Source organism: Stegostoma tigrinum, chromosome 8 (assembly GCF_030684315.1).
Source record: "Stegostoma tigrinum isolate sSteTig4 chromosome 8, sSteTig4.hap1, whole genome shotgun sequence".
Lineage (NCBI taxonomy): Eukaryota > Metazoa > Chordata > Chondrichthyes > Orectolobiformes > Stegostomatidae > Stegostoma > Stegostoma tigrinum.
In genome coordinates, this window is record NC_081361.1 from 40,985,115 (window position 1) to 41,012,033 (window position 26,919).

The 26,919-nt window shown below is 40.9% G+C and overlaps 1 protein-coding gene across 6 annotated transcripts in view; it reads right to left on the bottom strand.

Annotated features, from left to right (window-relative positions):
- Window positions 1–1,348: 1,348 nt before the first annotated feature.
- The window catches only part of acot11a (acyl-CoA thioesterase 11a), a 68,358-nt gene continuing 42,787 nt past the window's right edge, over window positions 1,349–26,919 (bottom strand). For 5 of the 6 annotated variants that reach the window (XM_048538864.2, XM_048538865.2, XM_048538868.2 and 2 more), the window contains 9 exons: window positions 22,430–22,549; window positions 18,658–18,802; window positions 16,284–16,339; window positions 14,282–14,348; window positions 13,251–13,334; window positions 13,038–13,171; window positions 8,416–8,547; window positions 6,364–6,490; window positions 1,349–2,409 (listed from right to left, as the gene is read on the bottom strand). In XM_048538864.2, the coding sequence (XP_048394821.2) occupies window positions 2,263–2,409; window positions 6,364–6,490; window positions 8,416–8,547; window positions 13,038–13,171; window positions 13,251–13,334; window positions 14,282–14,348; window positions 16,284–16,339; window positions 18,658–18,802; window positions 22,430–22,549 (1,012 nt within the window). In that variant the 3' untranslated portion in view covers window positions 1,349–2,262. The remainder of the gene's footprint in view (window positions 2,410–6,363; window positions 6,491–8,415; window positions 8,548–13,037; window positions 13,172–13,250; window positions 13,335–14,281; window positions 14,349–16,283; window positions 16,340–18,657; window positions 18,803–22,429; window positions 22,550–26,919) is intronic. The other variant, XM_048538869.2, reaches the window with a different exon arrangement.

Sequence of the window (26,919 nt, forward strand, 5' to 3'; positions counted from 1 at the left end):
ATTTGCATCTTCTAAACTATTCTTTTGAATCTTTCTTCTTGCAACCTCCATAAACACTTGCACTTCCAGAGTTTTGCTACCTTTACCCTACCATTTGCAAGTCACAGTCACTATTATCTTTTCTTTATCTGCTTTGGCTCCTGGATCTCAATATTTGATTGATAGTTCTTATCCTTTGAAGTTAAATTAGTCCATGGCCCCACCAAAATTCCTGCGTGACTTTCACCAGCACCATAGCACTCACTCCTAGTTTGTGCTGTTTCTTGGTCACTGGCAACATAGCTATCGTCCTCTCATTGTCAGATGTAACCTTCAGCCACCTTGGTGTCCACACTTTGGTTCTCTAAATTCCTCTCCTCCTTCTTAAAACCCACCTGGTTGGCTCCATTTTCACTTTCTGCTCAGCACTTTTGAAAAATACCTTGGCATATTTTCTATTTTACACTCAAGGTGCTTTAATAAAAGTTGTGGTGCATGAATGTTGACATTCCATAAAATCCTTTCAAACATCGACTGAAAGCCTGAATCGGATGTAAACAACCACAGGAATTTTGCTGAAAGATTCTCCTTTATTCGTTTAATCTATGCATTGTTTGTTACCGAGTGACCAACCGGAAAGCTGGGCTTGAGCAGGTTTCACCTTTACTCATTGCTTCCACCTACAATGTTCTTGAGGGTAGGTCCGTGTAAGGATTGAACTCCTTTCCTTGCAGCTTTCACTCTTCCCTCCTTAGCAAACCAGGGCTCCATCAGTAATAGACAAGAACAAACACCTCATTCCAGGTGGCTATTCATGTTTGAGCCCTGACAGGAAGTGGTGACAAACTACTAAGCTTGCAGGAGCTGAGGCAATGCAGATATGCCTGATCAAGATGTTTGAGAACAAGAACACTGGGATAATTCTCTTCTCCCCCCACCCCCTGAGATTCTAAACCTAGGATCCTTGGGTCAGCTGCTCATTGACTGAACTCACTGAACCATCAATGGAACTGGGAGGTTGAATTTTAAACATAATGATTTGCTCCTTAGCTAAACCTCTCTGACATTTTCCCAAATGTAAAATGTCCGTAAGTTTTGTTGTGCAGCAAGTCCGCACATTTTAAAAATGAATAAGGGCAAAATTGAATTGCTTCACTGTAGTCTTTTAAATCAGTCACTTGCAAGTGGCTGATGTCGTGACGACACTGCAGAAACAGCAAGTGATGTTTGACTTAATGCATAACCGTTGAATCATTTGCTATTTGTAACTAGCCGATTTTATGTTGACAGGCAGGTTTGTTATCTTCCTACTTTGCAAAAATTTGCATTTCAAGTTTTAGTCATCAATAAAATGTACACAATCACAGTTCAGTGTGTTTTTATTTAGTGTTTCAAATGACAGAATTAATTCACAGGAAATTTGGTTTCCACAATCACCGTGGAAATACTTTGTGGTAATCAATGCAATAAGTTTACTGTCGGTAACTTTGATTCTCCCATCGGATTAAATTAATTTTGATCTGTGTTTCAGTAATAAATTGTAGCATTAACGAGCACTGGTTCCAGTTGTAAGGATAATTGATTGTGACTTAATGGTAAAGTAACTTTCTGAATCCACACACTCAACTCAGAAACTAAAAAAAATCATCAAATTTAACTTTACAGAGAACATGACTTGATTGAATAAATTTGTTGGCAGTTTGTAAAGAATAGGGGAAAAAAAATCTCACTATACACATCCAAAGAGCATCGAAAATATTTGGTAGGCTCAGTGACCAGTAAAATGATCAATTAAAAATATTATTGTCTTTTATCAATGACAGTTATTCTTAAATTCCTCATTTTTTCATCTTTAAAGTTCATTCTTCTGAAAATTACAATAAAACAAATTAAATTGGGCCATCTGTAATAAATTGTTGTATGCAAGAGGCAGTTAGTATTCTGTACAAAAACTTTACTCAAATTTACAAATTATTGCAGTGATCCCTTCTCTAAATCAGATAACAGTAATTTCCAAGAACTACACACTATTACATAATGGAGTTCCATTTGTGTACAATCTTAATTAACCAAGAACAATGCCATTACTACAAAAATATACAAAAGTTATGCACTGTAAAAGCTCAACAAGCTTAATCATCATACACTTGGAGTTCCAGTTGATCAAAACTGAACCAACATCTCATTTATCCCATGACCTAGTTCCTCTTGCACCAATCCCCTGGATTATTATGTGATGCAAACTGTACAGGAACAGGTATCCAGCCCTACATCGCACAAATATTACAAAACTACATAGTCCACATTCTTATTTTGTTCGAGAAATTTATTACAAGCCTCAAAGACTTTACAGAGGTCAGCAGAGAGTCCGGTAATGTCACGGGTGATGTACGGGAGAACACCAGGAGTCGCCTGAATGTAGTAGGTAATCTGAAAAAAAAAAGACAAGTATCTTCATTAACTTCAAACACTGACAGCAGATACATTCTGTCCTACAGCCTGTTTTTTTCCTTTCATGAAACCAGATAATCATGATTTCTCCCAATGGCTGTGCCGGAAACTGCACAGGTTGTTTGCACTGAAATTATACAAAAATGGGGATGTCTCAGGTTTATTTTTGGTCTGTTCTAGAGTAGCTAATCCTAGTGTAGAGATGGGTAAGTACCAGAGCCTAAAGAGCCATAAGTCCTTAAAGGAGTGGGAGGATAAGTATATACAAGAAAACACAAATCGCTGAGGTGCCATATTCAAATATTAGCTGTTTGGCTTCCTTGCATTTTTTTTTCCATTGGGTAGGCTGAGGCAGGGATAGGAGTGAATAGTGTCAATTCCATAAAACACCTGATCACCATCCAAACTAGTTTGAATAGAGCAAATATTACCATTACATAGGCAAATGCACAGGGAAGTCTGACATGCCTTGATTCACAAAAATAGGAAGGGAGTGCACATGGGGAGAGGCTGTAAACTGAAATCTGTCACAATAGAAATGCTTTCACGTACTAAATTTATGTTTAATATGGGAGATGTACTGATAACAACTTGTATTTCCATAACATCTTTTATGTTGAAACACTTCTAGATGTTTCAGCGATGTAAGGAGATAGGTGAAATGATATGTACAGCACTCTGTAAGGAAAGAAAACCTGTGCCATGTATATTCTACTACTGAACTGAAGCGGTGTTCTTTTATAGCCAGGAAGATTGACAAAACCAGTCCAGAGGTCAATTACTAATCAGGACAATAATCAGAATGCACCGTAATTCCAGTGTTTTCATTTCCTGAATAGTACTTCTGTGTATTCCAAAGTGTCTACTTTGACATTATGTAAAAATAATTTATTTTACACATAGTTAGCCTGTATTAAGTGTGATGTAGGAAATGACAGGCCACACAACAAGAACTAAATGGAAAGGCAATGTCCTAGTGGTAACATCACTGGACTCTTGATCCAGACACTCAGGTAATTTTCTGGGATCTGGGTTCATATCCCACCATAACACATGAATTCAATAAAAATCTGGAATTAAGAATCTAATAACCATGAACCCATTGTCAATTGTCAGGAAAACCCCATCTGTTTCATTAATGTCCTTTAGGGAAGGAAATAGCCATTCTTACCTGGTCTAGTCTACATGTGACTCCGGACTGACCGTAATGCAGCTGACTCTTAATTGCTTTCTGGGCAATTAGAATGGGAAATAAAGCAGGCCTAGCCAGTGATACCTTCATCTCAGCAATGAAAATTTCCAAAAAAAGGTCTGGTTTGCAGATGGAGAGGGGTGGGGAATGGTGACATGATTGGGAGTGTGACCAAAATTGAGCAAAACCTGGGTTACCACTGAACTGGAATAGCAACATAAATACTATGGCTAGAATAGCAGGCCAGAGACTAGGAAACCTGCAGCAAGTAACTTGACTCCCCAAAACCTATTCATCATCTGTAAGGCACAAGTCAGGAGTGCGATGAAATGCTCCCCATTTCCCCACATTCACCAATACTTATAAAGCTTGATTAATGCAGGACAAAGCAGCCCACTTGACTGGCAACACAGCCACAAATATTTAGTCCCTCCACCAACGATATTTAGTAGCAACAGTGTCTACGTTCTACTAAATGCATTGGAGAAACTCATCATGGTTTCTTAGACAACACCTTCCAAACCCATGACCACTACCATCTAGAAGGATAAGGTCAGCAGATACACATGTATCTCAACATATGTAAGATTCCCCCTCTAAGTCAGTTACTGTCAGACTTGGAAATATATTACCATTTCTTCAGTTTTACTGAGTCAAAATTCTGGAATTCCCTCGAATAGCACAGTGGGTATACCTACAGCATTTGGAGTGCAATGATTCAAGAAGGAAGCTCACCACCATCTTCTCAAGAGCAACAAGCAATGGGCAATGAATGCTGGCCTGTCTGTGATGCCCACATCACACGAATGATATTTCTTTTTAAAAAATGATAGGGTGCCACCAATTCATCCTCACTTCCAGTGTCCCCAATCCTTTTCTATCACATCTCTGCTCTGTACCTTCCCTTTTAGAAAATTAGAACACCAGCGTCTGTGGGAAATTAATGATGGAACTGTGGCTCCATAGTATCTCTTTGCTGAGAAGTGTTTCTTGAAACTTTAACATTTCAAAAGCCACAAAGAATAAGCTGCATATCACCTATTAAATCTCCTATTTCCTTTGCTCTGCATCATTGTCCTAGCTCATCTCCTCTCCGTCAACCTGTTTCCATAAGCCTCTTGATCCCTTGTTCTCTTCCCTTCCCTTGACTCCAAACTGCTTTTTCCCCATTTCCTCTATCCCGATCCCTTCTTTTCTTCTAATTTTGTGGGGGATCACCAGTTATGTTTACTGCTGTGGAAGCTATAAAGTTTGAGGTGGTCATATGGGCTGACTGCAGAACTGGGACAATAAACAGAGGCCTACATACAGGTATAACAAGTTGTCACCAAGACCAAGATGCAATATGCTAGGCTGAAAGGAGTGATGCTGGATGTGGTAGCAGCAGCAGATGGGGACATGGACAGTCAGCGAAAAATATAAGCTGGGGGAGTCCAGCTAGAGAAATCATTCAACATTAACTTGTAGATGTAAAAAAGGATGATTTGTTTTAATCAAGGAATACAGATTATAAAAAACACAAACATGTACTGCAACGCTCATCCAGCATCATCTGGAATACTCTGTTAAATTCTGGGTATTCCAAATTAGGAAGGAAGGATGTCTTGAAGAAAACTGAGTCATACTTCAACAGTACACAACCTGAAATGATAAAATTCTGCTATGCTGCCCCCAGGCCATTGTGCAAACATATTTACAGCTGCGTTACAGGACAGTAATTAGCAACAGCATTTTAGTCACTAACCCAAACACTGTGGCTAATCCATTCTCCAAATGAGCAGCTAACAATGCAGATTGTAATCAAACCAGTCACCTGATCTTCAGGCTTTTGTGTTTGCAAACTTGAAGCCATGGAGCTACTGGGAAAACTTTCAAATTTTAATTTATTACTAAGTTTAACTTCGAACAACAAGCAGTTGCCAGTTTTGTGTCAGTGAATGGTATTTTCAATCTTGTTTTTTTACAAAGATTTGCAGACTCAGCAGTATAATTTAGTTGTGTCAACCCCACTGTGCTGTGAAAGTATGACTCCCAAACCAGCACCTGTGTTATAACAAGTCATTTACTACAATACTAAACCTAGGACCATTTCAGATCCTGTAATGTGTTAGAGCAATCTAGTATATCCCACCACTTCCTTTGGAGAACTTAACTGTTTTTAATCTGAGATAACAGGAACCGCAGATGCTGCAGAATCTGAGCTAACAAGGTGTAGAGCTGGATGGAGCAGGCCAAGCAGCATCTCAGGAGCAGGAAAGCTGACGTTTCGGGCCTAGACCCTTGAGGCTCTCTGTTTTTAATCTGTTGGCTTTTAGATTCAGGAAACAGCTAGTCAGTCTGAATAAGTTAAAGGAAATCTTACTCTACATTCACTGTCAGACTCCATTTAACAACCATATCTTTGGGTAAAGAGAACTATTTATTCAGGTCAGAGATAATGGGAACTGCAGATGCTGGAGAATTCCAAGATAATAAAATGTGAGGCTGGATGAACACAGCAGGCCAAGCAGCATCTCAGGAGCACAAAAGCTGGCGTTTTGGGCCTAGACCCTTCATCAGAGAGCGGGTCTAGGCCCGAAACGCCAGCTTTTGTGCTCCTGAGATGCTGCTTGGCCTGCTGTGTTCATCCAGCCTCACATTTTACTATTTATTCAGGTCAACTTGATTTATGTTAATAATAAATACAAACCTTTGGAATAAATTGATCATTACCATTCACTAATTGGAGACAGGACTCTTACCCTGGTGCGAGTGACTTCTTCTTCCCAAAGTGTAAAGCCTGCACACAATACTTCACTTCGAACAAGACCCTCAATTGGTGGGGCCGCAGCGAGTCTGACTGAGCGGAGCGCTATCAGATACGGATCGCTAGAAAAACAAAGTTTATAACAAGTGACTTACTGCTTTAATCGTTGCTGGATTTTTGCATTATAAAGCAAATGACAAAATGGGATATTTTGCTTAACTATTTTATCCTTTAAAGCCTACAGACAAATAAATAACATGATATAAGTTAGTAACACTAGAATAACAGTTCCAACACCATAGCCTAGATTTCCTATTCAGCCTTAAAATCAGTACAGCATGTAGAAGAACCTGTGCTCACCACAAGCTGTGACCTGGTTCCAGATTCTAGCCCGAGGGTCACTTGCATTTTTTCAGCATAGGTTGGCAAGGACCAGTTGGACTGAAGGGTCTGCTTCTAAACTCTAAGACTCCATGCAGCTTCCACCAGGGAGTCTCCCGAGAAGGCAGGAGAGATTGGCTGCGACATGCCTTGCTGACCTGCTGCGAAATAGTTTGGTAGGTGGCCATTTTACAAGTTTTTTTCTGTAAATTTTACAGTTCAGCACCTCAAGCTAAATATCAGGTTATTTAGACAATAGATTAGGCATTTGTTGCAACAATTGGATTTCTGAAATTAATTGCAGCTGCTAAAAATACGAGCTATTGTTAAAAGGTACAGGATGACCTGACCTGACCGTGGAAATGTATAGAACATTCTGAACAGAGAAAAATCTGCCAACATTACCATTCTCTCCATCCCGAAAAACAGGTAGTCAAGATTAGGTCAAAAAAAAGCTGAATATTCTACAGTTTGAGCAATCTGGATATAAACAGAGGGAAAATACAGAGGCTCATTTTACAATTTTGGAACATTAAATGGTTAACCCTGAGAACTGATAAGATTTCATCTGTTGATAGATGGATACAAGTGGCAAGAGTGGTTGAAATAGGAGACTGTCTATATTGAAGGGTAAAAGACAGAACCTGATAATATCAACTGGCTGGATATATTGATGGTAAAAGTTAACAAAAGAAATAGGAATAAATCTATTAACTGGACTACAGATGTTTTATGCAGTCAGCTGATACATACTGGAGGCTGGAAGTGATCCCTGCAACAGACAAGTAGCTGCAACACCTCAGTAACCCCAGATTGATGAGCTACAGATGTCTGCTGGATGTCCTCAACTCACCACAGAAAATTACTTAAATTTTTAGGCTGTAGCATCCCTGATTGATATGTCATTGGGGGTTGCAGGGTCAGCAGCAGCCCGTGGCTTTCATGAGGAGCCATGAAAAGCAGTCCTGCGTCTCCCAGCTCTACATTCTAGTAAATGTTTCTCTAAACATATCTTTTTGATGCTGGCTACGACACCCAGTTTTCATGAAGACCTGGATGGCTTGGCAAGGACATTGTAACAGATGTGAATGCATTGTGACAACACAGGATACATAGCATTTGGGTATAACAGCTGAGATTTTGTAAAGAGAGATGGAAAGACTGTGCTCATTATGCACTATGCTAATAGTTACTTAATAAGGTTTCACTGTCATCATCTGTTTCTGAACCAGGTGACAACCCCTGCAGGAGCCCTGTAAGCATACGCTGGCAAAGTTCCTCAATCACGACAGAAGTATTCTCACACAGACATGCAAGTTTTAAATTAAAAACATGACCCAGGGAATTATAAATCAGGTTTAAATCATGAAGAGAAAGATGAAAATTGGAATGAAACATGGCATTAAGATAGAGGAAGGTACGAGAGGTGCAATAACATTAAACTACTAATGACCCACTAAACACAGTATAGAACTGATCCCTTGGGCTTGTAATGACTTGACACGGTATGTGGTAATTTCTGTCAAACAGCACCTCTGGACCTGAAAATTTAAACACGAAAACTTGGCTTTTCATTTCTTCAGAAATACTGTTGGGAGATTTTTTCAACTTTTTAAAAGGTTTCTCAGTCTGCTTCTTTATTTGAAGAAAATCGAAGTGAAATTACCCATCAGCACAAGGTACTCTACGAGACGCCAGTAAAACAAAGTCTTGAAATTGACTCTCCTTGTCGACAGAAGGGGAGATAACGTGATAGATGACATCATCTTCATCCACCTTTTGTATCAACTCAAATTTCCTTGGGAGGAATCATAAAATGATCAGAAGTCGTATGAGTTTATTTGCTTTTCTGCATGCAAGGAGTAGAGTATACTTCAATAACTCATTTTGAAGCCACAGCATTAATCAAACTCATGTGACATCTAATTGTTATAATTTTATGTAAAACATCTAATTCTATGATTTCTTATTTTATATTCTTATTATTTAGAAATCCCATTTTTTCCACTAGCTGAAAAAGTCCTCCCCTATGGATATTCTTATTTGCTTCATAGAATCTTCCAGTGGAAGAAGAGACCAATCAGTTCATTAAGCTTGTAGCTATTCTCTGAAAGAACTATCAGCTTTGCCTCATTCTCCTGCCCTTTCTCGGCCCCCAATAAATCACTTCCCCTTTGAAAACTGGAACAGATTCTGCCGTTGTTGCTTAGTCTGGTCCTAACACCACTATGGTGAAGTTATTACGCCTAACTTCTCTCTTTCTTCTTTTGGTGGTGATGTTAATGACTCAAATCGTTATGGAAGAATTTATCCCCTAGTTTTCTACATGAAAACCCATGAAGGAAAATATAAATTCACTCCTCAAAATTTGATACACTCCAAGAATGGAAATGGCAACAGTTTGGAATTTTCTCTTTGTCAATTCTCTTTTCCCTCATGAAGACTTCCCGCTGGAGTAGGGATCCCCTCTAGTATCTTTATTAGGGACAGCAAGAGGTGCCAGTGTGTTTCACTGTTTCCGTGAAACAGAAGTCGCTGGAATAGCTCAGCAGGTCTGGCAGCATCTGTGAAGAAATCAGAGTTAATGTTTCGGGTCTGACGGCCCTTCCTCAGAACTGGGTTCTCAGAAAGGGTCACTGGACCCGAAATGTTAATTCTGATTTTTTTTTCTCCACAGATGCTGCAGGTCTGCTGAAAATTCACTCCATACTTAGATGATTCCACATGCACCACCCTAGGGGGAGTTGGGGGAACAACTCATTTCTGAGTGGATATCCTCAGGATAAAACAATGATCTTTGCAGACCAGAACTCCCAGTATTCCAACTGCTTGATTCATGTGCAAATCTTGCCAGGTCCTCAGCATTACTTTTATTGTCTTGCTGCTTGAGCCTAATATTCCTACTTCTCACACCCATCAAATATTTCACTCCCCTGGAGCTCTGCTCATTACAACCCATGGGAGAGGGAGAAAAATACATTATAAAACTTAAGACAGCTCTTTAAGGAATATATCACATGATAATCTCTGACCAGTTTGACAATTTCTGTCCTTTCTATATGAGCTGGGATGAAGTTAACTTTCCCACTCAGTTTTGGCTGCACACAATGAACTGTATCTAGGGCTCCTCCAGCGCACAAGGGACTCCATCAAATCTGCTGACACCTTCGGACTGTTTGACAGCTACTTCAGCATTGCCAGAGTTTCCTCAGACTTGGTTCCACACCACTGCATCAAAGTAGTATCTCAGGCTGCATCCCATCCCTTAACGTAATGTCAACAGCTGCCATCCAGTCAGACTGAAAAGCCTTTGCTTTATAATGTAATTCAGAATTGTGAAGTGGAATCTTTCGAGCACCTGAACGACACGGGCAATGGCAAATTAGTTGGAAAAATACTTTGAGATCAGAAACATGTGATTCTTGATATGGGGTGGCGGGGGGGGGGGGGGAAGAGTCTGATTTTCCACACAAGGTTTTAAATGGCGAGAGGAGAATCTTGTTAGTGAGCAGCAGGCGTTCTCACACGTCATTATCTAACTTTACATTACTTATTGCAGTTTGTTATTTTACCAGGCAGTGGAGGGAAAATAGGTGATAACAATTCCTGGGTAATGGTGGCTCCAGCCTGGCCACCACATGCTCTTCTGGGCTCCAGCCTGGCTGCCAGTCCCCACCATCTCCAGGCACATTCACTGGCAGTGACTGCCTGCATCCTTCATCCATGGAGTTGGCACTGGGCACACCAGCCTCACCACATCATGGTACATCTTCAACTCACTCAGAATAGAGCTCACTACTTCAATGCTGCACTTTGAAGCTCAGTCACACCTTTCATGGCAATGCTAATACAGGGACAGTGCGCACAGGGTCACACACTAATCTCATGTATCAGAACAGGGTGAACTCCAGGATTTTCCTTACTCTCTCACTTTGCACCTAGTTGGATGCTCACAGCATCTCTACCTTGCTTTGTCTTTTTGCACACTGCCATATCGTTCAGAAGTTGTAGCCTCTGTTTTCTGCTTTGTCATGCTATTTAACACAGACCACAAGGTCAGGCAGCTTGTCGCATTCACCAGCAATGATCAGTCATAGTGGCTGAATGGAATTGTGCTGCATCAGTATCACATCTACAGCATGTGGCAACAGCTTATATGGCATACAGACTACATGTGCTTCAACCAAATGGCCATGTCTGAAACTTTAACGGGTTCTGTCATCGCTCAGGATGTGGGTCCCACCACTGTAGGTTTAGGTCAGATCTGATATCAGTCCTGGCATGGAAATGGCCAGTGAGGAACATGGGGAAGACCAGGGTCACAAGGTGCATAACATCACAGGGAGTGAGCCACAGTCAGTCCTGAAGGTCCAGTTCAACCAATCCAGGGTGCCGTGGCAAGACACTGGGGGATCTGTAGAGAGATCAGTCAGGGCTCTGGTCTTTCAGTGGAGTAGGACATGGTCAGTCCAGGGCATCAGTTAACTGGAAGTCAAGGAGGGTTATCAGGTGTCATTGCTGTAGAGGGAATATTTGAGGATTGGAGGCAGCATGCTGGCATACAGATGCAATAATAATTGTTAAGGAAAGCAACTCAAAAATAAGGTTGGTGGACAATACGGCATGGGAGGGAAATGGTACTAAGGGTGGGAAGGGCTTGGGGTAGGAGTGTGCAACAATAACCATCATTCTGGCTTTGATATTAACAAGGTGGGGGGAGTTGTGGTGGTGGTGTTCATATTCTACTCAACACATCACTGTCATGTCACTGCAGTTGGCGGGAGGAAGAAATGCTCCCCAACACCATTTCTGACAGTCAGAGTAATGTCTGTGGCCAGGCACCTGCTCAGCCCCAGGCAGAAGACAATCCCATGGCTTTGGACATTAGTAACTTCGACAATATGCACAAGCAGACACGAAAGCAGCAGGGAAATCTGTCAGGGACACTCAGGAAACTGACTCCAAGGTTGGAGGACAATGCTTTACGTATTGTGCTGAAGCAAGCTGGTGTGCATTTGGCTACCTCCGTGGGCAGGCTAGCAACTGCCATGGACATGCATATATGGACAAACCTATACTCCATCACTAGTACTCAGCAAAGAGGACAAAGCACCCTGACTTCACTCCAGGTGCCACTTCCTTAGAATAAGACAGGGCAGTGCCAGAAGGCACCCATTCAAAGGACGTGCCTCGGTCAGGCCTCCAGGTAGCTCCTCTTTGGGCACTCTAGAGATGCCTGGTCCTTCCACTTTGAAAACCCTCAGATCTTCCATCCACTAACCGTGTATAAGCTATCCCATCATAGTTCCACAAATACGATATAATTCCAGAGAAATTCAGGTAGAAATAAATTCACTGATCCCTGATGTAAATTGAACGTAACTACATACTGTGAATACTCTTGTACTAATTCTGGGGTAATGGGCTTAACTGAAAAGATTGGTATTTATTGCCCGTCCTTAGTTTGCTTTGTGAAGATGTTGTCAGTGTCGTGAAGGTGGAATCCCATGATTTTGACCTGACAATAATGAAGGAATAACGATATATGATGAAATCAGGATGGTTTGGTGACTTGGTAAATAATTCAAAGTCATTGGTGTTCTAACACACCTCCCATCCTTGTGCTTCTAGAAAGTGGAATTAGCAGCTTTTGAAGGCTTTGCTGAAAAAGCGGTGGTGAGTTTCTGCTGGGCTTACTGTAGATTGTGTACAGCGCAGCCTCTCTGTGTTGATGATAGAGGGGGCTTTAAGGCTAGTGGATGAGATGCAATCAAGCTAGATGGTATTGATCCAATTCCATCCATCCAGGTAAGAGAACAGCTTTGCATTACCGTCATACCCAAGTCCTGCAGGTGCTGGCAATGTTTTGGGGTGTCAGAATGCGAGTCACTCATCGCAGAAAACACGGACTCTCACCTGCTGTAGCGGCTACAGCACCTACATGGCCGGCCCATATAGCAATAATGACCATCACACCCACCCCGTGAAAGAAAAAGACATTGATGCTCGAGGACTGAGTTGAATCACAAGGAGAGTTAGTTCAAAAATCGTGTTCTCTGAAGCTATGTGACCATATGCTGTTTGGCAGCTCATCACCAAGTGATGTATCACTCTGCTTTCTTAAACAGAAGAAAAGTTAAATCAGATTTCATTTGTTCCATCAGAGGAGAGAGAGAAATAACATCTCTGTACTCCCTGGTACACTGAATTGTATCAATATTTTCCTTTTCATTATCCTTTCTTTCACAGTCAATGATGGCCATTCTTAGTTTATATCATTCTTCTTACTGATAGTGGGTATCCCATTCATGTCGACGGCTCATATCAGACAGGAGCATGAAAACTTGCTTGACGTTTACAGAAACAGACATTTCTGCTTTGAAGGACAGAAACTGACCTTCCTCCAGAGTGAACAGTTTGGCCTAGAAAAAGGAAATTTGCATCATTTTCCAAACAGTTGGCTGATTCCTTAAACTCTATGTTACTGTTAGTTTAACTTGCCTTGTTGTGTGTGCAGTTCAGAACCCAGTTTTGCTTTGCAGCCAACATTTTCAGTGCAGAAATGTTATTGTAGCTGAGGTAAACCTTAAAACAAACAAAAAGCAAAGTAGTCACTTCAAACATCAGTTGATTAAGCCAGTGTGTAGCATTGACATATTGATACTAGAAGATATCAGGGTTGATGCCTGGTTAATGCAGAATTTGCTGACCTTTGTCAGAACATTTTGAGTGCTGTAACTGGCTTCAGTACTCCTGCGATACCAGCAGGAGACCATATAAGAAATAAGTCAGATTTACCAATCCTGATCGCTATCTACGACTATTCATTGGAAATGTGGATGACAAGATTGGACTTAACTTTGACGTTCAATACACTAACATCCTTCCTGGGTTTTCCATGATAAAAGGGCACTTAAGATGAATTACTGGTTGTGGGTTCCTGTTCTGAGTGGTACCTTAGCAGGAATCATGCCCTTCTGATAAGAAGGGGAGGAAAAAGGGGAAGACAAGCACAGGGTGGACACATTATGCTAATAAACAAAAAAAGGTAAGGGCTTAAAAACTGGACAGCAACATACAACACGAGACCTGACTGACTTCTGTTGACCTGGGTAATACAACATAGTTAGGAGGTCACAGATAATGGGGCTTACCACTAAAGTAACAAGGAGTAAGATGAGGCAAGTTGTAAACCGCCTATCAAATCTGACCACCATACAAGGTTTAAGTTTTGTTCATGACACGTATAAATATGGCCATCAGAACTGACCGAAATCATCCTCACTAAAAATATATTCCACAGATGGCTAAAGTTAAACTGCTTTTTGTGAATATACAAACCTGATCACTAATACAAAGAACCAGTTATCAAATCGTTAAAATAAAGTAGGTAAAATAAGTAGGAACATACAAAGATTACATCTATTATAGCCAGGCAAAGGGGTAAAGCAACAGACAAAAAGACAACTTATTTGATTATGAAAATGAAAGGTTCCTACTCTAAATTATCTGTATCAGGAAAGAGAGATTACCTGATTGCTGGGGTCCCAGGGCACAGATAGTGGTACTTCAGTTTGCTTACGTGAAATGATGTATTTTCTGAAAGAAAACAATAGGATTTTAAATTTCTATAAAAAGATCTGCAAATACAGTTCATTTGTCTAGTTCAAACTCTTAATTACCTGGAGGAATTTGTAGGTTTTAGCACATGATTTTTAACTATAACTCTTTTAGACTCTTATTAGATTTTACTTGGAATATGACAATGTCAGGCCCATTCAGAGCATGTGGACTTGTTCTCAAACGTTAATTGCTGGACTTGGCTCTGTGATAATACCCTTGCTTCTGTGTCAGAAAGTCAGAGGTTTAAATCCACCCCCAGTGACACAAACACAAACACAGGCTGATACAGCATGGCAGTAATCAAACTTTGAAGATGCCACCTTTAAGATGGAGTAAAACTGAGGTGTCATCCGACCTGTCAGGTAGATGTAAAACAAACACTTTTCAAAGCAGAAAAGTTTCCTCTCCACCTTGCCAAAAAAAAATTATTTAGCTTTACCTGATCATTCACCCATTGCCGTGTGTGCAGTTCTGTTGTGTGTAAATTTATTACTGTGCTTTCCATTTTACAAAACCAATTATGATTCAAAAGTTGGCTATGAAACACTCAGTACACCCAAATGTTGTGGAAGAAGCTAATATAACATAAGCTTTCTCTTTCCCCAGTGTGGAATGCAAAATTGCACTGAAAAAGAAAATCAACATTACGGCTAAGCATCAGAGACTGAAAACGAATCCAACAATCAACTTTCAGATTAAACATTCAAGGCCTTGATGCCATGAAATTGCATCAGTCTCCACTGATTGGTGTGTGCCATCAGAACTCAAAAGGGAACATTCAGAAAAAAAATAAGTACATTCAACTGAGATCCTGTTAAAACTCCAAATCTCAGCCTAAAGGATCATGCAAGGAAATCCCATGTCCAAACAACCATACCACATACATACAATTTTGGATTAATTTGCTGTAAACATGACTTCGCCAGGAGAAAAAAAATGATACCTCTCTGTCACTGAAGGTACAAGAATCTACAATTAACTAAACAATATTTTTGTATTAACACACATTTACTGCATTTACACAAAAGGTGGGGGAGGGACTTCTGGGATTACTGCTGTTTCCAGCAGCTTCATGTTGTAGAATATTGCAATTAAACCGACTGAATTTTCCTTACTCCACAGGGCAATGCACCATTTAGCCCAAAAGGCAGAATATTTGTACAGTTATTGGACGTCAATTAATTTTAGAACACAAAGAGGGAGCTGGAACTCCAAATGGGGTCTCAAGCTGAAACTCTGGGTCATAAGCTTCAAGGCAGCAAAGCCTGCAGTGGAGCTCTCACTGGCAGTTTGACAGCTGCCCTCCCATTCTAACAGACATGACCTCCATCATATCCTGCCCTCTTCGATCTCACTGAGAGATGGTGACAATTTTCAAGTTTCAAAATGTGGTCACGGTGAGAAATAATTGAAATTTCAGCAGCAAATTGTTTTTATATAGCACCTTGAATATGGGAAAATATTCCAATGTGTTCTACAAATTCAACATGCACATTAGGTTGGCAGATTTGTGCTGCATCAGTGGGAATCCCCTTGCATTCTGTTTATCCGTGGCATGGCTGCTGCGATCGGCACAAAGTGAAACCTGAGAGCATGTTAGCAGAGAATTAGGGTGAGGGTTTAGGGGATTAGGGTCAGGCCTTAGGATGCACAGTCAGTGTAATTGAGTGACAGGCACCATTTGCTCTGTGTTCTAACAAGAAATACAATGGTCCTTTCCAGTTGTTTGGCAACACATATTTTAGACACCCAACAGATGTTTCCAGAGGTTCACAAAGCAAATCACCATGTGAAGTTCTCTTGCTGCCATGCTGAAATAAAGAATATGTGTGAGAATCGCTGTGATATTCACTTCTGCTGTTTTGTAAAAGCATTTATCACCAAAGAGTTAGGGTATTCAGGTTTACTGACCTGTCAAGTCGTATTTTCTTCCTTGCTCTTGCTTCACGGTATCTTCTTTCTCCATCCTGTTGAGGTAAATATAGTCAGTTTACAAAACCAATCACCTCCCAGGTGAATAGCCTTGTAATGATTTTAGCCTTTTGTACAACTTGGCCGTCACCATGGACTCTTACCCCAGATGGGGGTCATGTCTTCAGATATGTAGGTCTGGAATTCCTATTCAAAAATACCTCCAACTATTCTTCTCCCTTTCCTTCATTAAGCTGGTCCTTAGAAGCCTATGGTTTGCCGAGATTTCACTCACCCCTGCCAACATCCCCCTTGGCTTAGCATCTAAATTTTGATTCTGCCTCAAAGAGACATTCTTCTAAGTGTGTGGGAGACTGTGACATTTTTAAATATTTTAAGATCACTAATTTTTAAGTTTGGTTGGTTGTATTTTGAATTGGTGACATATTAAATCTCAAATGCAGAAAAACCCATAAGTAACCTGCAAGTATGTCTGCAGACATGGATACCACTTTTAAAATGGTTTGAGGAAGTTAGCTTTCACAACCTCCTTGTTTTGTGTACATTAGGACGGCTTATGACTGAACAAAGTAAATAATAATTTATCAAAGATTTCTGAGAGAAAATTCTGGAATTTCTTTCCAAAAAGATCGAACGAAAGATACCCATAACTTGAAAATAAAGGTTCTTTTCAGTTAGAGATAGTAAGAACTGCCGATGTTGGAGTCAGAGATAACACAGCGTGGAGCTGGAGGAACACAGCAGGCCAGGAAGCATCAGAGGAGAAAGAAAGCCGATGTTTCGGGTCAGGACCCTTCTTCAGAAAGTCCCAACCCAAAACGTCAGCTTTCCTGCTCCTCTGGTGCTGCCTGGTCTGCTGTGTTCCTCCAGCTCCACACTGTTTTATCTCTAGTTCTTTTTAGTTTCAGTTTTGGGGGAAGTTTCTAGATGAAGATGTATGTATAAAGCGCTCCCAAGAGGGGGAAAAGATAGTAAAAAATAGATTATCTTGGGGTAAGGAGTCTAATTGCAGTACCAGACCAGAAGTGTTTGGATAAAATTCTGAAGAACTTGTTTAAAGCTGAGACAGTTTAAAACTCTGATGTGTGACAGCCCAGGAAAAGGTTAGTGAGTGATTTTCCAGACTGGGAGTTGAAGTCAGAATCTACAAATTCAGACATGACAAAAAAATCATTTTATGGTGTATTGTACAAAGGTGTTTTTGGTCACTGTAAAAGGTTTTTTTTCATAAAGTATTAACAAGAATAAATATTAGCTTACTTTTAAAAATCTTACATGTTTATATTACAAGTAACTAGTCTAGCTTATTCCATTTTATCTTTATTTATTTTAATAATTTTCTGTTTATTATTAAAATTAAAATCAGCAACATTAAATTCTTATGCTTCAGTGAGAATCTACCTTTCAAAAACAAAACAAAACACAATGCTATCCTTAGAATTATCATAGTGGGTCAGTTAGCTCAGTTGGCAGGATGATTAATTTGCAATGCAGAATGAGGTCAACAGTCCAGGTTCAATTTCCACATTAGCTAACGCTACCAAATGTCCCACCTTCACAACCTGAGATGTGGTGACCCTGCCGTTAAACTCATCACTATAGAGTCATAAAGAATGGAAGCACAGTCTTCAGTCCAACTCATCCGCACTGAGCAGACATCCCAATCTGACCTAGTCCCATTTGCCAACATTTGGCCCATATCCCTCTAAATCCTTCCTAAATCATATACCCATCCAAATGCCTTTTAAATGTTGTAATTATACCCACCTCCACCACATCATCTGGCAGCTCGTTCCATACACACACCACTCTCTGATTGAAAAAGTTACCCATTCGGTGTTTTTCAAATCTTGCCTCTCAACCAGTCATCCCTCTCTAATGACAGCCCTTATGGTCCTCTGGGACTAGAGTTTCATTTTTTAAAAAATATTGTGTGAAATGAACACATGGTAAGTAGAATTCCACATTTATACCAATGTCTGCAGTGATCAGTGCGGGTTATATCAAATATAAAGCTCAGAAATTGGACTCTCAGCCCATCTATTCTGATTGTTTTCCATCTATGTCTATAGATCAGCTAGAAGATCACTGAACTGGATCAGTAGAGGTGAAATGACATACCCTTACTCACATTATACTGCCTTGTAAAAGGTCTTTCATTCTCCAGTGTGGGATTGGCAGGCTAGGCGGTCATTTATTGCATATCCTTAATTACTCTGTTCGGGTGGCCATTTTAGTGAGCTGCTAAGAATCATCTAAGATATATGTAGACCATACCAGGTAAAGACATTAAACTTACTTCTCTAAAGATTTTAATAGGCCATGTCTGCTTTTAAAACAGCACAGCACTCACCCCTGGTTCTGGCTTAATGCAGGGCAATGTGCTGAGCTCTCCATCTTTGTCCAGCATAACAAAGGTCAGAAAGGCACTGTTGATGTGTGTTTTCCGTTCCCAGTCTTCCTGATGATAGGCTTCTGCACAGACACCAACTTCAAAGCTGAAAAAGACCGGTGATTTAGAAAGTATCCTTAGTAAAGAGGATCTTTACTGACTTTATTGTCAGTTAAAATTTAAATACATATATGCGCACAGTTACGTACAATAGTGACCACTCGATATTATGCCAGGCAGCAAAGTGGGATTATGCCTCAAATCCTACTAACAGTTCAATGTTTACTTCATTTGGAAGTTTAAATTCTCAGATCTTCTAATTTAATAACAAATCACGAGAGTTGACTCTTCTTCACCTCCTCTGTAAACGTTAGCCTTGTTTCTTTAACAGTTTGTTACAGAAGCAATACCATTACTCTCTTCATGACTCGAACAGCAGATGCAACATTTTCATTTCCAATTCCAATAATCTCTGTACATCACACAAGTTGTTCTTCAAAAGCCAATTCAGATAAGTATTAACAGACAGCAATGCCTTAATCTTTGGTATTAATACTTTTGCTAGCCACGGTAAGTTCTCCATCTAATACCCTGGCAGTCATCAGCTTCTGCAGTGCAAACCAAACCTCAAGCCAGAACCTTCATAAACTGGATATTGACAATTAACCACTGAACCAATAAGGCGGCTAGATTTCTCTTTTAAGCAATAATGTTTTCCATAAATGATTAGTGAGCTTAAATCATGACACTTTTAATGTGATAAAACATTTGCTGATTGTGCCAAAGATACTTTTTAAACCATTTTTCCAAACAATATTATAAAGTTTAATTGCATGGTGTAATGTGTATAACCCTTGTTAATTATGACTCTGTAAAGAATACAAGATAAATTCACATAAAGCTGTGTTGTGCTACATTTTATCAGCTCTGTCCTTGAACCGAGTTTTTTTGGCTACTTTCCTGTTTTTTTTTATTTTGGAAGCAACAGAGAGACTGGATGGAAAGTAGGTTTTATCACCCAGAAAAACTGAAACAACTTCATCAAATTTTGCAGCAAAAAACACACTCTGGCCATCAGTATTCAGGGGCTTCTTTGCACTTAAACCAATCACGCAATCCAGTTTCCTCTCATTAGAACATACTGCAAGCACAGCCATTGAGAGCAGCCCATGCAGTTAGGCAGTATGTTGATAAGGAATTTGTTGATAACAAACACTCTAAATAAGGCCTATCTCTTTATCAACACAAAGTCAAGTTACAGATTCCACTTATATTGCTCCTTTATCGTAGTAAGAGACACCAAGGCACTTCACAGAATTGAAAATAAATGTTTCACATCACTGCAAATGTCCAACTTGACCTCATTACCAGCACTGTCAACCTCTCCATTCTTCAATTCGTCCAATTTCCAATTTGTCACAACAGTGGTTCAATATTCTGTACTGGACAAGCAGAAACTTTTTCCAGCTAAATAAGTAATCAGGAAGAACCAATGATATTGTCTTCAGTCCCCAACACAAAACCTGTTTCCTAGCTATGGGCTCCATTCCTCAACTTGACAATAATCTGAGACTGAATCATACCATCTGCAACTATGGTGTCATACACATCAAGATGACCTTCTGATCAGTCACATCATCAGGCTCACCCATTTCCATATCTAAAACACTGGTTGATTTCACCCTTGTTTTAGCTCATCTGCAAAGAAACTCTTTTGCTGTCTCCAGTCTTGACTCATCCAATGCTCACTGGGCTAGTCTCTCACATGCCACTCTCTGTAAATTTGAACTGATCAAAAGTCCTGATGTCTGTTTACTAACTCATACCTAGTTCTATTCAACCCTAACTGGTGTGCTCACTGATCTTATTTTAAAATTCTCATCCTCGTTTCCGAATGCCTTCACATTCCCACCCATTCTTATCTCCTTAACTTCTCTCTGTCTTCATATACTAGATTCCCTTTACACTAATCTTTACTATTCACTTCAACTACTTCCAGTTTTAGCAAGTTTCACATCCTAATCACTTTTTCAGCAATAAAAGTTTCTTCTAAATTTCTTAGCGGGTATTTTACCATCATATATTTAGAGCCCCTAGTTTGTCAGTTGTATGTAATTTTAGCATTGTGGTAGTATTCAGGTAGTGGGCATTAACTGAGGATTCAATTGTGCTCCTAAATATTGAAGCAGATTGGAACTGTAATCTTTAGGATTGGAGTTGCATATTTAATAAGTCTATCTCTGCAAGTAAAAGCTTATAAAGTGTGTCAAGACCAGAATCCAGTTTTGAACTTCACTGCCTGGCTATCTGAAATGGAACAATTCTAGTAATTTCTGCAAGTTGAAGTATCTTCCCTTTCTCCACTCTATCAAAGCCTTATGACCACATCTGGAGTAGCACACACAAAACTGGTCACCTTATTTAAATGTAAACATGTTGTAGTCAGTTCAGAGAAGGTTTACCAGGCTGATATCTGAAATGGGCCTGCTGTCTTATGGGGAAAGGTTGGACAGGCTAGGTGAAGGTGATTTCATTCAAACATGCAAGATCCTGAGGAACCTTGACAGGATTAATGTGGAAAGGATGTTTCCTCATGTGACAGAATCTAGAACTGAGGATCATGGTTTTAAAAATAAGGGGTTAAGAATTTAAAACAGAATTAAGGAGATTTTCTTTGCTGAGTGTCATGAGTCTTTGGAAATCTCTTTCTCTAGCAGTGACGAAAGCAGAGTCCTCAAATATTTTTAAGGCAAACACTCTTGATTAGCAAGAGGATGAACCGTTACCAGGTGTGGGAGGGAGTGTGGAGTAACCATACAGCCATAAACTTATTGAATTGTGGAGCAGGCTTGAGCTATTGAGTGGCCCAGTGCTGCAAACTAATTTGAATGTTCATGCGTTCAGTCCCTTTGTCTAAGTCATTCATATAAATTGTAAGGAAATAGTTGATGAACCAAAACGGATCCCTGTGACATGACTTGTCCCATCTTACCAATGAGAAAACGACCCATTTTTGCCTCCTCTGTTTTCTAGCCAATCTCAAATCCATGCCGATAAGTTGCCCATTTATCCATGAGCTTTTATTTTCCAAAATAACATTCTGGGTAGCACCTACCATCAAATGTCTTCAGCAAATGGAATGCCACCACATTTAAGAAAGGAAGAATAGGAAGAGTGCAGAATTACAGATCTTAGTTTGACATCAGTTTTAACAAAAATGTTAGAACCTATAATAAAGATTTTAATACAGGACATTTGGAAAATGTCAGTAAAATTGGGCACAATTAACATGGAAGTCACGTTTGACAAGCATGTTGGAGTTTTCTGAGGATATTACTCTGCTCTTTTATGAAGGACAACCAGTGAATGTGGATTTTTGGAAGGATTGTGATAAGGTCTCATCTCAGAAGCTAACAAATGAAATGAAATTGCATGCAACTCAGGTAATTTATTGGTATGAATTGAGAATCGGTTAACAGAGACAGGCAAAAAAATAAGAATAAACAAAATCATTCTCAGGAGGACAGACTGTTACTAGTGCAGGCCCACAGTGCTTGGTCCTCCGTTATTCACAATCTAAAAAGCTGGACAATAAAGAGCTTCCCTGTGAGACTACAGACAGGATCCACTCTGAACTTGTATCTATGAGCAAATCAATTCTAAAATGCACACAGTTCACACTTGTTTCACAATAGGTGTCTGAGGAAGCCAAGTTAACAAGTTATGGTCTCACCTTGTTTTAAATGCGTTGTTAACTATTGCCTTTAAATTTATGCGATCTCCAACTTGTGAGGGTCCTCTGAAGTGGAACATGTCAATGCTCTTCAGCACTGGATGCCCTTTGCAAAAGCGGCTACAGTGAGAGTAAAGTTGAAATAAAAACTAAACCAGGGTTTAATTTAAATGGGTAAAAATGGACTGCGAGATTAATAAAATGTATGGAATGTGATAACTCTGCTATATACACACACATCTCTTTCAACAAGATCCAGCCAAACAGTACTAAAATTTTACTTAAACAGGGGAGTATAGTTTCCCAGAGGAATATATTAGACCAAGCAGAATTTGGTTGCCAAATCCGCCATTTTCATGTTGGGCTGTTTACAGCTAGTACACAGCATTCTACATTCATTGGTCTCAGGTAGCTCGCTATGAACTCCAGGTTAAATCTCTGTCTCTTTGCAAACCTCTCCAAAATAATGCACAAAATTCCAAACAAATTCATCAACTTAATAGTTAGTTGGTATGACTTCATATGGGAGCACATGGCTTTGTTAAATTTAAAACTACAAAATCAAAAAGTTGTGGTTAGTTCTCACTAGACAAGCAGATGCAAGAAATTCATTTCAATCAGCATTTTTTACTGTATGAGAGAAAATTCCAGGCACGGTAAGATTGCAGGTTTGAATCCTGGATGTGTGGAGTTAGCTGATCCCAGGCAGTACAGCAAATGACTTTCTTATCACATATTAACACTGGGGTGGCACGGTGGCTCAGTGGTCAGCACTGCAGCCTCACAGCACCAGGGACTCGGGTTCGATTCCAACCTCAGGCAACTATCTGTGCGGAGTCTGAACATTCTCCCAGTGTCTGCATGGGTTTCCTCTGGGTGCTCTGGTTTCCTCCCACAGTCCAAAGATATGCAGGCTAGGTGCCATGCAAATTGCCTATAGTGTTCAGGGGTATGTGGGTTATAAGGGGATGGGTCTGCGGGATGCTCCAAGGGTCGGTGTGATTTGTTAGGCCAAAGGGCCTGTTTCCACACTGTAGGGATTTTATGATTCTATGAACATCTCGGAGTTTGGCAGATGGAAGAAACAATTTGTTAAGAGGGCTGGATATTGTTTAAGTGGAGAAAATTACGAACTGAGATTTTTAAATGTACGTGAATCACAATAAGATGGCAAATGGGTAGGCAAAGGTCATATTGGCCTTTATTTCAAAAGGAATGCAGTATAAAAGTAGGGAAGGCTTTGTAAAAACTATACATGGCAGTTGTCAGACCACCGTTAGAATATTGTGGACAAGAAAAGCTACGTTGGCATTGAAGGCAGTCAAAAGGAGGTTCAATAACCTGATCCTGGGTATGGAGGGATTTTCTAATGAGGAGAGGTTGAGTTATTTGGGACTCCACTCACTGTGTCTCACCCTTCTAAATTACAATCTTATTGAAACATGCAAAATTCTTGGAGGACTTGCAAGGTGGCCATGGAAAGGTGGTTTCCCCATCTGGGAGTCAGAGATGCACAGCGTGGAAACTGACGCTTCGGTCCAATTCGTCAGTGTTGACTAGATATCCTAAATGGTTGCTCAGTGGTTACCACTGCAGCTTCACAGCACCAGGGACACAGGTTTGATTCCAGCCTTGGGTAACTGTCTGTGCGGAGTTTGCACGTTCTCCCTGTGTCTGCGTGGGTTTCCTCCGGGTGCTCCGGTTTCCTCCCACAGTCCAAAGATGTGCAGGCTAGGTGGATTGGCCATGCCAAATTGCCCATAGTGTTCAGGGGTGGGTGACAGGGGGATGGGTCTGGGTGGGATGCTTCAATGGGCGGTGTGAACTTGCTGGGCCGAAGGGCCGGTTTCCACACTGTAGGGAATCTAATCATAACCTCCATGGAGACGTTTACATTTTTAGAAGAGCAATTTAAACTACTCATTATGAGCTGAAAGAATTACACAAGAAGATTTCACCATGACAGCTGCTCTCAGCTTCCAATCAATTACTTCGGAGTGAGGGAACTCCTAATCCCAGAACTGCCCTTCACATCAGGGCAATGATGCAGATTTCTATCCTCTATCTCAAAATTAGGTGAATGTTCTAGCCTGCTTTAACAACTCACAAACTGAGTCTTCAATCTGAACACTACCTGTGTCCTGCCTGGTGAATGGGGGAAATCAGCATTTTCTTTAGTTGATTTTATTTCTTGCTGTCTACCTCTCCATTAGCTACAGAATATGCAAGACAAAGCAGCAACTCTTATGGTATGAGAGATAGTAGGAACTGTAGATGCTGGAGAATCTGAGATAACAAGGTGTAGAGCTGGATGAACACAGCAGGCCAAGCAGCATCAGAGGAGCAGGAAAGCTGACGTTTCAGGCCGAGACCCTTCTTCAGAAATGGGGGAGGGATGGGGTTTCTGAAATAAATAGGGAGAGAGGGGGAGTCAGATAAAGATGGATAAAGGAGAAGATAGGTGGAGAGGAGACAGACAGATCAAAGAGGCAGGGAGGGAGCCAGTAAATGTGAGCGTAGGTGGGGTGTTAGGGATGGGATAGGTCAGTCCAGGGAGGACAGACAGGTCAAGGGGGCAGGATGAGGCTAGTAGGTAGGAGATGGGGGTAGGGTTTGAGGTAGGAGGAAGGGATAGGTGGGATGAAGGACAGGTTAGGGAGGCAGGTACAAGCTGGGCTGGTTTGGGATGCAGTTGGGGGAGGGGAGACTTTGAAGCTTGTGAAGTCCACATTGATACCATTGGGCTGCAGGGTTCCCAAGCAAAATATGAGTTGCTGTTCCTGCAACCTTCGGGTGGCATCATTGTGGCACTGCAGGAGGCCCAGGATGAACATGTCATCTAAGGAATGGGAGGGGTAGTTGAAATGGTTCGTGACTGGGAGGTGCAGTTGTTTAGTGTAAACCCAGTGTAGGTGCTCTGCAAAGCTGTCCCCAAGCATCCGCTTGGTTTCCTCGATGTAGAGGCGGCCACAAAATGAATAACAAATATAGTACACCATATGAGCAGATGTGCAGGTGAACATCTGCTTGATGCGGAAGGTCTTCTTGGGGCCTGGGATGGGGGTGAGGGGGTAGGTGTAGGGGCAGGTGTAGCACTTCCTGCGGTTGCAGGGAAAAGTGGTGGGGTTGGAGGGGAGTGTGAAGCGGCCAAGGGAGTCACGGAGAGAGTGGTCCCTCCGGAAAGCAGACAAGGGTGGGGAGGGAGAAATGTCTTTGGTGGTGGGGTCAGATTGCAGATGGTGGAAGTGTCAGGGGATGACGCGTTGGATCTGGAGGTTGGTGGGCTGGTACGTGTGGATGAAGGGGATTCTGTTTTGGTTGTTATTGCAGGGAGGTCGTGTGAGGGATGAGTTGTGGGAAATGCGTGAGGGACGTTCAAGGTGTTCTCAACCACTGAGGAGGGTGAAGTTGCAGTTCTTGAAAAACGAAGACATCTGAGATGTTCGGGAGTGGAATGCCTCTTCCTGGGAGCAGATGCAGTGGAGGCAAAGGAATTGGGAATTGGGGATGGGTGGGAGGAAGTGTACCTAAGTAGCTGTGAGAGTTAGTGGGCTTGAAATGGATATCGGTTTCCAGGTGGTTGTCAGAGATGGAAATAGAGAGGTCCAGGAAGGAGAGAAAGGTATCAGAGATGGTCCAGATGAACTTAAGGAAGGTGTTGGTGAAGTGGATGAACTGTTTGAGCTCCTCGTGGGAGAATGAGGTGGTGCCGATACAGTCATCGATGTAAAGGAGGAAGAGGTGGGGCCAAGGGCCAGTGTAGTTACGGAAGATAGATTGCTCCATGTAACTTACAAAAATTTTTAGGGCAGTCAGGTTTGTGGATTTTGGGAAGGATATACAAGTGGGCAGTGCAGGGTTGGGGAACCATGAGATTGGAGGCTGTGGGTGGGAGGTCACCTGAAGTAATGAGGTTGTGGATGGTTTGGGAGATGATGTTTTGGTGTTTTTTTTTAAACCTGGGCTTCCAGAGAAGCCTGTAGCCTAATCTTAAAATGAACCTGATCTCTCTTTCTCATCATCTTCCCAGAATCACAGTTGTCATGGTACAGAAGGCTTCCCAGCTAATTATGTCTACACCAGCTCTTTGGCAAATTGGCTTAACGCCAATGGCCTGTCTTTTCTCCTGTAACCACATGTATTGGACAATTACTTAAATAGAAACAATGTCCTCTTGAATGCTTCAATTGAACTGGTCTTCATCATATATTCGGGCAATGCATTCCAAACCCAAACGACTCGCTACATGATAAGGGTTTCTCCTGCATTCATTCTTTCTTTATAAAATACTCTAAAATGATCCTCTCTGGTTCTTGAGCCTGCTACGAGTGAGATTATTTCCTCCTTCTTCGCTCTATCCAGATCCTTACAATTTTGAAAACTTCTATCAAACCTTCTTTCAGCGTCCTCTCCAAGAAAACAGTCCCAAGTTCTCCATTCATGCTCATAACTACAGTTTCTCATCCCTGGAAATACAATTAACTTTTCTG